A 12,433-nucleotide genomic window follows, 5' to 3' on the forward strand; every position below is an offset into this window, starting at 1 on the left:
CATCACTTCAACATGAAAAACACTATGGGTCATTGTTGATTAGGTATTGTGGATAATAATTTTAAACTTTTTATTTTAAAAATAAAATAAAGAGTTATATCTTATATTTTATTAGAAAATTCATTTATCAAAGGAACATAAAAGAAATTTTGAATGAAAAATTAAAGAAAAATATGATTAAATTAGTTTAATGTTTTGGAAAAAAAAATTAATTGGCTGAATAAATCGTTTTTTGAGAGAGAGTAGACATGCTTTCTGCACAGTTAACAAGAAAGTAAGCCTAGTTGAAAGAATTTTCTTGCTGACATGTCAGGAAAAACAAGTCTAACTGGATGTACTTTCCTTGACATGTCAATAAGAAAATTCGTCCAAATGGACGCGTTTTTACATTCTCTCTAGAAATAATCTATTTTCTTAACTTTAAAAAAAACCTATTTATCGACATATGTTATTAATTTAACCAAAAAATATAGTGAAAGGGAAAAGTAAAAACATTTATTAAATAAAGTCATAAATAATAATTAAAAAAGTGATGTTAGATTTATTTGTTGTCGTTGATTGATACATTTATTCATTTTTATTAAATTGCTACGAAACAAAAGTGAAAAGTTATATGGCAATTGCTGGTAAAAGGGTGTAAGTAAAGATACACGTGTTAAAACTAAATTCATGAATTTAAAGGAAAACCTTTTAAAAAGTATTTGTTTCCCCTTTTAGCTCTCTTTTGTTGGTGGGTTTAGTGAGTGGAATACTTATCTCTAATCAATCAACTTATAATGGATTATTTAACAATGTAAGAAAAGTAAGTTTGAATATATTGAAGTGTATTATTCTTTTATTTATGAGTTGAAAATGAGTTATAGGTAGTTATAGTTATTGTGGAAAAAAATAGATATGATTAAAACCTATAATAAGGTTGTTAAAAAAATTGATTTAATGTTGCTGTTTGGGGCAGTATTAAAATTTTTAAAATTCAAAAAGTATAAAAGCTAAAAATGATCAAATCGAAGAAAAGAGACTAAATTCAAAACTTACACATAATACGAAACTAATGATAAGAATTTGATAGAAAGTAAAATTGATTAAATTAAAGTACAAGAGCTAAATCCGCATCTTGACCAAATAATAAAATTTTTATGGAACATAGGAAATAATTCTAGGTGGAGTTTATAGTGTGACAAGTGACGGGTCTTATTAATTTACACATCGATATTTTATAATATTAAAATAAAAATTAAGACCCACTTTTAATCGCAATAAATTCAAACCTAAATATATTTTTTTTCTTTTTATGATATTAGAGGGCATAAATATAAATTACCACCTCTACACTCCATTCTTATTAATTATAATTTTACTATTTTTCCTCAAAAGAAAAAAAAGTAAATACATAGTTTGGATAGGATGATGACCACTCTAAATTAATTAAAAGGAATTTATGGGTGTAATTGATATTAATTGCTTGAGTCAAAGATTTACGCTTTCAACAAATATAAAATTACATGTCACAATCATTTTTCTTTCCACTAAAATTAATAAATTTCGTCAATTGAATCTTAATTCGATTAGTATAGATATTATTATTAATACAAGAGGACGTCGATTCGAGTACGCTGAAGCGCATTATCTTCATATTTATGGGCTAGGGAGAGGCTTTAGATAGTTTTAAGTATGGGTAAACTATAAAAATAATCAATTTTATTTGTCTCATATTATATTTTAGTCACTTATGTTTGAAATGTTACGTTAACATCTTATAAAAATATAAAATAATAAAAATACAATCATATTAATATTTGTTACTTTGTAAAAATAATAAGTTTTAGTCATTTCTCAATCGAGTTGGTATTTGATTGACTTATGACATTAATTCATTAGAAATTTAAATTATAATACAGATATAAATTATCATCTAAAGATTTAAATTACGATTTCATCTCTTAAATATATTTAATCTACCACTTTGGTGCTTAAATTCTTTTACCTAATACTTAAAATATTCATCAATTTAGTCCTTAACTTTTCATTTAATAAAATATCTTTTAAAATTCATTTTTTTATATTTACTATTTTTGATACAATACCTAAAATTACATATAGCCCTCCTCAACCCTTAAATAAGAAGATAATGTGTTTCAATGTACTCGAAACCACATTTTCCTATACAGACAATAATATTGATACCAATTGACTTAAGGTTCAATTAATTTTTATTTTATAATTTTTGAAAATATAAATTAAATGAAATGATACTTTAAATAGATAAATACCATAGCGAAAAATCGAATAAACTTTATATACCAAATCAATCTGATCCACATTATTTAAGAAGGTGACGTCCTCATCATATTTTGTTTTTCCCTTTCAAATCAAATAGTGATAATAAATTGAACTCCTAGGTTTTTTTTTTCTTAATCTAGCTTTAATTTTCTTAATTATTTTGGTCCCTTTAACTATTAAATTTTATTTAAATTTTTTCTCTAAATTTTTTATTGATCTGATAAAATTTTAACAGTATTGACATTATAGCTTAGTTAAGCACAAGTGATCCTAAAAAATAGAATGGCCAATATGATAGAAAAGATAAGTGTTAAGGGCTAAATTTATCATTATACGTATTAAAATTGTGTGACTCGAATCTTGTAACTTGTTAAATAAACAAAATAGAAAGGCAAAACAAAGGGATCTGTGGAGGCGAAGGACCAAGTGTTGAACCATACCTCACAAGTTGAAACCGTATAAGATTATAATTTTTCTATTAGACTTTAATTATAACAGGGTTGTTTATCCTTTAAATAGATGTGGTCGAAGTCTTTTTGTATTGTTTGTGTTTTCAACATAGTGAATTTCTCCTCCTCTGCATATGGTTTTTTCCAATAAGGTTTTCCCATAAAATCTGTGTGTTATTTTCTTATTTTTATTGTTTTGCGATCATTTTACTTTCATTATCGACGTTTATTATAACAATATGTAAATAAAAATTATTTAACTTAAATTAAATTAATTTTACTATTAATATTTTTAAATATAATTGTTAAAATATTTTTTTTCTTTTCTAGGGATAATATATTTTTTCACCCTTGAACTTGGCAATTAGTTTCACTTTGGTACCTGTAATTTTTTTAACCCATTTTGACATTTAAACTTGATAACTAGGTCTATTTTGGTCCCTAAACTTGAAAAATATAAAAGTTTGATGATGTAGCACAATATCAGGGTGTCACATTTTGTGTTTTAATAACCAAACCGATGGTTAAACAAGTCAGACCATCGATTCCCTATTCAATCAGTTTGATCAATTCGACCACCAGACCAACAATAATTCAATAAATAATTAAAAATCTATAAATAAAAAATTATTAAAATGTTCAATTTGTTCAGATGTCGATTTTTACAAACTTCAAGCAGTTTTCAAGTCAATCAGTTCAATCCCTTTGTTCAGACCATTATATCAATCATTTCTCGGTCCGTCTGATCAGGTCTTATTCTAATAACATTGATCATATCAACAAATTTTGACAGAATCCAAATTCAGTGACTAAAATGGGTCAAAAATATTCAAATACCAATTTCAATAACTGTTATAATAGATGTCGATAATGGTAATAGAACGATCGTGAAGCAATAAAAAAATGGAAAATAAAACATATGGATTTTTCGTGGAAACTCTTTTGGAAAAAAAAACCATGAACAAGGGAGGACAAATTCATTAATGTTAAAAATTGAATAATATAATAGGAGTTTCAACTACATCTATTTATTTTTCAATAAGTGACGGGATTCAAGTCACACAAATTCTAACAGTAGCTTATATATATATATATATATATATATATATATATAACCAAATTTTCGTTCGGTAAAAACAATGAGATTACATGTGGACGAAGTTTTGGGGCAAAAAGAAGATAAAAGAAACATAAATTCTATTTGTTTAATACATACAATAACTGGTAATCCTAGGTTTCACCACTAGAATCAAGAATATATTTAAAATTATATTTTTATATAAATTTTAATATTAATAATTTTATTTCTATATAAATTTGTTTAATAGATTTTTATATAAAGTTTTTTATTATATTTTTATTATGTTTTAATTATTAAAAGAGAAATAAATAACTTACGTTGGTTAAATAGAGATGTTCCTAGGCAGATTGGGTTGGAGCTATATGTAGTAAGTAGATTTAATGTTTGTTTAAGTCTGACCTCAACTCAAAATATATGCCTCAAAAATTGCCCAAATATGTTTCTATTTAAAAATAGTTAACTTAAGCACATTTACAAGGGTTAAAAGTGCACAACGTATCAGACATGCATACGTTTACAAGGGTCATGGTTTGGTGAAGTGTTCTTCATAGGTGAAGTCATGATAGACAAGGTTGTGGTTGGGAAGATGAGGGTGGCAAAATTGATTATGGCGAGGAATTTACAACAATTGCCCCCCAGACGAGGGTAGGGGCCGAAATCAGAAAAATTTTTTAAGAGTCGAAATTAAATTGTAATTTTACGATAGCAAAAAATGCAATTTCACCATTTTAATATCTATATCTTTATAATTTTTAAAGAATTAAATCAAATTTTTATATTTTAGAGAGATCAAAATATAATTTTACTATTACTAATTTAAAATTTTAAACATTTTAAAATATCTAAATAAAGAATTTCCATTTTAGGAGTGGTCAAGGCCTCTACCGACCCCTCTATCTTCACCCCTGGACGACGAAGGGGAGGTTATAAAGTAGCTTATCTCGAGATGATTCGCTTTTTGGCTTGTTAAGGGGAGGGTAATGTTGAGGGCATTGTGCTTGAAATATACATGTTAGAAGTAAAAGGCACATGTTTTTAAAAGAATTGCTAAAGGTTGAAACAAAACCTTAGCTTCGAGACGAAATTCAGCCTATTAGTACAATGACCTACCTTAACATGCCATGAAATTCAACCTTAAGTGTTTAAGGAAGATTTTAGAGGAATTGTCTGTTGTCTAGGTTCTTACCGGAAATTTTGCTTTCAAATTTCATTGGTAAATTTCAAAATTTTGCCATTTGTTTTTGTGTATTAGGCTTTTAGCGAAGTTTTTAGCAAAGATTTGATGTAGGGTACAAGTTCTTATAAAGTATAAATATTCACGTTTTTTTGGTAAGTGGTCGTATGCCACGCATTATTCATTTTGGTGAGTTACTCTCACTTTGTTAAACTTTTACTTCAGATAATCTCTTAGCACTCAGACTTTTTTCACGTAGTTGAGAGATAAAAATCCAACTTGCTACAAACTTAAGAAAAAGAAAGAGGAATGAATTTCGATGTGAAAGAAAAATATTACTTCTTAATTTACATTGGATTATATAGCCTATTTATAATAGAAATTACATAAGGAAAGATATGATATTATGCTAATATATGATATGATATGAATTAATTATGCAATATATTACATTAACACAATCAAGGATGTTGGCTCCACGTGAATCTCATGTGTTGGCCTGATGGTTAAAGTGTTCACCGCTTTAGGTGTGATCTAAATTCAAGTTGCATTAATCGTGTTACTATTAAAACTTTACCTTCCTCTTGTAGTTCACTAAAAAAAGAGATCTACTCCACGTAGTTGGAAGAGTTATAATATTAATTAACTAGAAGATAATAAAAATTGGTTGAATAAATGCATTAAATGTGGGGGAATTAGAATTTCTGACTTATACTAAGAAAATCACAGACAAAAGCATATATCATAAGCATAGTTACAATAATTGGCATTATCCGTAAATTTCTATGAAACTTTTGTCCCATCTCACAACACTTTCCCATTCACTTCACAAAATTTAAATATAATAAATAAAAGTAGAATAAGCCGGCTCTATTTTTGACAATTTTTAGTAATTAAAATAAAGCTTTTGCAATTACCTTTTTGCCCTCTAAAAAAAATCTGAATTTAATTGTTTATTATTGAGTTGAATTTTAGATGCTCGAGATATAAAATTATATGTTTAAATTAAGTTTGTGTTTTACATTAAATTTATTTCGCTTAAATCTCATTCTATCGAACTATGTTCGATTTTTTTTGTAAGGATTAACTCTACTTAGAAGAGACTAAATTTTGGGGCCTAGTAAATTTTTAAAAAAATCCTAGAAGTTTAATAAGAATTTTATTTAAAATAATTGGACGGTCTAATTAAAATTTTAATTTTATTGAAATTAATGAGAATTTTTGTGAGATTAAAATTTTCTAAAAATTAATAATTTAGGAAATTATATGCAAGAAATTAAAAAAATTGTAGCTCAAAATAGACTAATTTCTTGGTAATCATAAAATAAAAAATAAAACTTGTTGATACATTAACGGTAGTGATCCAAGAAGGAAGAAGAGTCCTAATCCAAAAGAAGAAAGGAAGAAGATAATTAAGATGAGGTCTTTTTTCGTCCCCCTCCTCAAATGAAGTGTTTGAGGTTATTTAAATTATGAATATTTTAAGTTGGATCCCGGGTTGAATTATTATATATTTTGTTATAATTGTATAACAAAAATAAACATTTTAAGCTTAAATTGAATTGAAACATTTATTAATAAAACTTTAAATGGAATTTTTCCATTTAAATGATAAGGGTAAAGTAGTACTTACAATAACTTGAAGATAAGGGTGACATTCTTTTTCCTAATCCAATAAATACTTTTACAATATGGCGGTTGACTAAAATAATTTCTAGTCCACCGCCTCATTTTGAAATTCTCCCTAAATAGAAACGAATTTCCCGTAGAAAAATGAAAATTTCTTGCTTTAAAGCCTCTTTATAAAAAGGAAAGCTGAGGAAAGAATTTCCCTTTTATAATTTTATCTTAGGGGTTTGGTTTTTTTTTTTTCCTAGGATCCAAACAGAAGGTAAGGAAAAAAGGTGGTGGGTTTTTGCAGAGAAAAAAAACTTGAAATTATCATCTTCATCGTCGTCGTTTATTCCTTAGGTGAAATTTTCTCGGGAAACAAGCAGAAAATTGCTGTAAAGAAAAGGAAAAAGAAGAGAAGAGAGAAACAAAAAAAGAAAACATGATGATGATGTCATCAGCTTCATCATCAGCAGCGACAGTAGCTGTGGATAAGGCAACGAGCGATCTTCTAATGGGTCCTGATTGGACTATGAATATCGATATTTGCGATTCTGTTAATTCTAATCATTGGTAAAAAAAAAAATTAATCTTTGTTCTTTTTAATTTTGTTAAATTTTTTTTTGCAAAGGAGTTGACTTCGATTTTTTTTTAATTTTCTTAGGCTTTACGTGCATGTTTTTATGTTGGTATTTAATTTAATTTAATTTTTTCTATGTTGTAGAATATTTTTCATTAATTTTCTCGTGAGGTTTGAGTATTTAATATGATATTGAACTATGGATTTTTTATGTTTCTTTTGTGGATGAAATTGATTGATTGAAAAAATATGATTCTTGTATAAGGATTTTATTAAATTACTTTTTAGGTTGAATTATATGAAGATAATTGAATTAAAAGGTGAAATAATTTTTCAACCATCACTTTAAAGTATTTATGAAGATAGGCAATAGATAAAGAGACTTTCTAATGAAAAGAAACATTATTTTGGTTATAGTTTCTTTATAATTTCTCTGTTAATTCGATTTTGATGGCTCGATTTAGTAGGTTTTTTTGGGGTTTTATCAATTAATGTTTCGGAAATTAATGTAAAATTTAGCTAGATTTAGCTAGGAGCTCGATTTACTACTTTTCCGGGGTTTGATCGACTAATGTTCGGTAATTAATGGAATATTTAGCTACGAGCTCGATTTACTACTTTTTCCGGGGTTTTTTCGATTAATGTTTCGTAAATTAATGTAAGATTTAGCTAGTTTTACTGATTTGGTTGAACTTTGTATGTTGATATTTTAGGCCAGCAAAGGATGTTGTAAAAGCTGTGAAGAGAAGGTTGCAGCACAAGAGTTCTAAAGTTCAATTACTAGCTTTGACGGTAAATTTTAGTCTGAAAAATGATTTCTTGAATTCCCGGCTTCGTTGTTTTGGGATTTTATGTGTTGTTGTGTTTGCGGATTAACCCAGTTTTGTTTTCCCCTTTGTAGCTTTTGGAAACAATGGTGAAGAATTGTGGTGATTATGTTCATTTTCAGATTGCTGAGAGGAATATATTGGGGGAGATGGTTAAAATTGTGAAAAAGAAGGTAATTCTTTGAGTTTTTACCAATTTGATTATTACACGAATTGTTGGTCATATTCATTTGTTTTGGACTATGCTTACTTTGTTGCCTTTCCTAAATGGATTTTTTGTCGCCTTCCCCCGAATAAGCATGTTAATTCAACGGTCTTTAGAATGAATTGGACTAGCTTGGAGCCATTAGGTTTCAAGGGATTGTCGCTATCTAAATGGAGTAAAAGCTTACAATAAATGCAAGAAGCACTGCGAATGTTGTTGCGAGACGATTTGTATATATGGTATGAATATGTTGGAGGAAAACAAAAGCTGTTGCATAAATCCCATGAAAGAACACGATGCTACTTGGTACTAATGACTGATGCTAGTGATACTATACACGTTATGGAAATTTAAGTTTGGTTCACTATTAACCGGGAGGATATGAGTTGTTCTAGAAAGACGGGATGATAGTTGCTGAAAATCATTGAGCTAGTCATTAATGTTAATGTTAGTGGTTGTCTGGTACTTTTTTACATGGTCATTGGTTGTCCTGAAACGTGGCGTGTTTTGACTTCAATGCATGGATTCAGCATCTGGTTTCTATCTATTTTGATCTTGTTCTCGTGTTATTTTGCCAGCATATGACTCTGTTTATTAGCATCTCAAGTCTATCTGTCGGTTTTAACGAGCCTGGCTTCGTGAATACTGCAGGCAGATATGCTAGTGAGGGATAAAATTTTGGCATTGTTGGACTCTTGGCAAGAGGCATTTGGCGGTCCGGGGGGTAAACATCCACAGTATTACTGGGCATATGATGAGCTAAGAGTAAGCATAGCACCCTTATATAACATGTCATAGCGGACTGGCATCAAGGATATGATATCCAAGGATGTCCACTTCTAAGATCAACTACTCTCGTTGTCTTTGACTATAGTGATTCTAAAATTTTGTAAATGTATAAATGGCAGCGTTCGGGAGTAGAATTTCCCAAGCGATCATCAAATACAGCCCCTATCTTTACACCACCTGCTACACATCCAACCTTGAATCCTGGTTATGGAATGCCAAGCAATTCTTCTAGAAGGCTTGACGAAACAATGGCTACCGAGATCGAAAGTTTAAGGTCTAAAAAATCACTTTTTAAGTTTTGTTTATTAAGTTTCTTTGTTTATTTACAGGTGTTTTTGTGTCTCACTCCTTTTTCGGATTGATAATCTTAGTTTGTCTAGCTTAGATTCAATGAAGGATGTTATGGAGCTCTTAAGCGACATGCTACAAGCTGTAAACCCGAGTCATAGTGCGGTATGAACGATAATAATAAAACCTTTTCTTTTAAATTAATTATCGGTGGAATGTTCAACTGTGATTTTTGGTTCGTATTAACAGGCAGTGAAAGATGAAGTGATAGTTGATCTTGTTAATCGATGTCGTTCCAACCAAAAAAAGCTGATGCAGATGCTTACAACTACCGGGTTAGTCTGTCTCCGAATTTTGTTTTTCTATAATGACTTGGGGCTTATCCTTGAAACGGTTTTGTATAAATGTCGAAGTTCTTTCTTTTATACATGGCCTATGTGCAGATGTCTAAAGTTTTTTTTTTTTTATTGGCTGTGTGGCAGGGATGAGGAACTTTTAGCTCGAGGTCTTGAACTAAATGACGGTCTGCAAAGCTTACTTGCGAAACATGATGCTATAGCTTTAGGTTCCCCCTTGCCAGTTGAAGCTACTGGTGTAAGCCCGATGCATAATGAAGCAAGTTCCTCCAACAAATCAAGTGAAGCGAAGAGCCCAGCACCTAATATAAGTCCACCCACACCGGTTGCCACTGTGACAAAAAGCCATATCGATGAAGAGGAAGAAGAGGAAGACGACTTCGCACAGCTAGCTAGAAGGTTCTGTATGCTAACCTCTAATTCACCTTATTTCAGCTGTTGCAGTCCTACAAATGACTAATTTTATGTTGGTGTATATGGCTTGTCGTTAGGAAAAATCCTTTGCTCATTTGGTAAGTACCATTAAGGCCCTTGTAATAGGAGTCAGATTGCATTTTGCTTCCTTTACTCAAAAAATGGGCAAAATATTATCTTTATTTTATATTAAAGAGTTGGTATTTTTTATTAAAAATTCATCCATTTTTACTACTAAAAACAGATGTGGTTGACAAAATTAACCTTATAGTTATATGTGGCATGCCACGTGTACCTTCTGAGGACGTACAAGGATCAGTTTTTAACAATAAAATGGATGAAATTTTTTAATAGAAGAACCAGTTTGCTCTTTGATCCAGCGTATAGAGATTAATTTATCCAATTTTTTAATAGAGGGGCAAAATGGAATCAGACTCACAATTCAAGGGCCTCTATGGTGCTTTTACCTTGCTCGTCTATAATCAAACCTTGTGTAAATATGATAGGTTTAGCTCAGTTCTTGACTGGTTCACCTTTTGTTCCGAGTGCAGGCATTCCAGAGCACAGTTCACATCTCCTCAGAACGCTTCTCCTGGAACAAGTGAAGCTACTGCACCAGTCAGTAATGCCAATGTGACGACATCGTATACACCAACTGCCTCGACCTCTATTCCGAGCAATGCTTTAGCTTTGCCTGATCCACCTGCACCAGTTAAAACTTCGAAAGAACAGGACTTGATTGATCTTTTAAGCCTTACCTTGTCCACAACGGCTTCCTCTCCGCATGCCCCTCCCACACCACCATCTGCATCTCAACATCAGGTACCTGTGACGCCTAGCAGCCAAGGATATCCTTATGCTTCCCAAACATACCCTACAAGTCAGGCGCAGCTGCCGTATAATAGTTATGTGGTTCCTTGGGCTCAACCTCAAAAACCATCCCAGCCCCAAGTCCAGCCACAACCAACCCAATTCCAAACTGAACCGCAAGCTCAAAATCAGTCGAATTCACCATCTGAGGCTCAACATCAGTTCCAAGCACGACCCCAGCCTCATCAGTTAAACACACAGTCTCAAATCCGACTCCAACCCCAATCACAATCCCAGTCACCGCACCAGTCATTCGGACAACCTCAATACCAACCATATTTCCAGCCTCAATACACATCCGCTTATCCCCCTCCACCATGGGCTGCAACTCCCGGTTATTTCAACAGCCAAAACCACCACTCTTCTACAAATAACATGTTCTCTACTCCCCGAGCGAACACCACTGCATCAAATTCCATCACAGGGACCAGGCCCTTGCAGCATAACAGCTCATTCCCCATAAGAGGAACCAACGGCGGAGCACCAATGAACGGAGGTGATTCTTGGACGAGTACCGGTCCTAGGAACCCTGCTCCCTCATCAGGACAAAAGCCCTTTATCCCATCATACCTATTGTTCGAAGATCTGAACGTGCTCGGAAATGGTGACGGAAGGCGTAGTAGTACATCACCAAACTTGTCAGGTAGTAATACGCAAAGTATGGTTGGTGGAAGGAAGTAAAAAAAAGAGTGTCGGTAGTTTTAAGATTTATGCAAAAGGATATATATGTCCATTGTGAATCTCTGGTGTAAATCACAGTATCTAAGACATGGATTTGGTTTTTTTTTTTTTTAGATTGATTTGCTGTGGAATTTGTCTTTTTAGATTTGATTTGTGATTCAATATTATTGTTGTTATATTAGTATATAGTTTTTGGTGACTTTTAAATATGTTTATTTATAGCCTCAAAATTAATAATTATAATGCAATAGTTTTGGTTACTGAAATTACCATTTATGATTTGTAAATTATTTTATGAAGTTAGAACTATAAATGTATTCATAGGATTGTTGGGATTTGGATATTGTGAATTTTATATGAATTCAGTGTGGAGATAGATATTTTAGATGTCTCTTATTAGAATTTGCATTTTTATTTAGATAATAGGTATGGGTTCAAATTCAGATATTTGGATCCACTTGTTATATTTAGTGGAAGATATTTTTTATATTTAAAAGGTGATGGGAGATTTTTAAATTTTTTTCGAATGGATAATAATATTTAATTTAATTTCGATCAAGTTTAAATAATGTGGATAATAAATGGATTCATATTTTTAGACAAATCTATAAATTGGAATTAAAATAATTCAAAAATACAAATATTTGATCTCCTGTCAAAATAATTCAGAAAACACAAATATCCAATCCCATTCGTGGCAACAATTAAAGCGAGTTATCCAAAATTACTGAAAAAAAAATCTGATTGACTCAAACCAATACAAATTTATTTAACTGAATCAAAATCAAAATCCAACAATTAAACCGATTGAACTAGATTCGATTTTAT

General features: G+C 30.7%; 1 protein-coding gene across 1 annotated transcript; it reads left to right on the plus strand.

Moving 5' to 3' along the window:
• Positions 1-6,672: 6,672 nt before the first annotated feature.
• LOC108476191 (TOM1-like protein 6) lies at positions 6,673-11,871 on the plus strand. Its single transcript, XM_017778317.2, has 10 exons — positions 6,673-6,875; positions 6,956-7,168; positions 7,889-7,967; positions 8,077-8,175; positions 8,859-8,972; positions 9,116-9,270; positions 9,368-9,449; positions 9,534-9,619; positions 9,767-10,039; positions 10,606-11,871. The coding sequence occupies exons 2-10, from the start codon at positions 7,038-7,040 to the stop codon at positions 11,603-11,605; spliced, it is 2,019 nt and encodes a 672-aa protein (XP_017633806.1). The 5' UTR covers positions 6,673-6,875; positions 6,956-7,037; the 3' UTR covers positions 11,606-11,871.
• The last annotated feature ends 562 nt before the right edge of the window (positions 11,872-12,433 follow it).

Source organism: Gossypium arboreum, chromosome 3, assembly GCF_025698485.1.
Source record: "Gossypium arboreum isolate Shixiya-1 chromosome 3, ASM2569848v2, whole genome shotgun sequence".
Lineage (NCBI taxonomy): Eukaryota > Viridiplantae > Streptophyta > Magnoliopsida > Malvales > Malvaceae > Gossypium > Gossypium arboreum.

Excerpts from the sequence above, each read along its gene's own strand:
- LOC108476191 (XM_017778317.2), top strand. The coding sequence starts at position 7,038 with ATGATGATGATGTCATCAGCTTCATCATCAGCAGCGACAGTAGCTGTG. Across the intron at positions 9,271-9,367 it reads ACCGAGATCGAAAGTTTAAG|TTTGTCTAGCTTAGATTCAA; the intron begins GTCTAAAAAATC and ends TGATAATCTTAG. Across the intron at positions 10,040-10,605 it reads TTCGCACAGCTAGCTAGAAG|GCATTCCAGAGCACAGTTCA; the intron begins GTTCTGTATGCT and ends TTCCGAGTGCAG.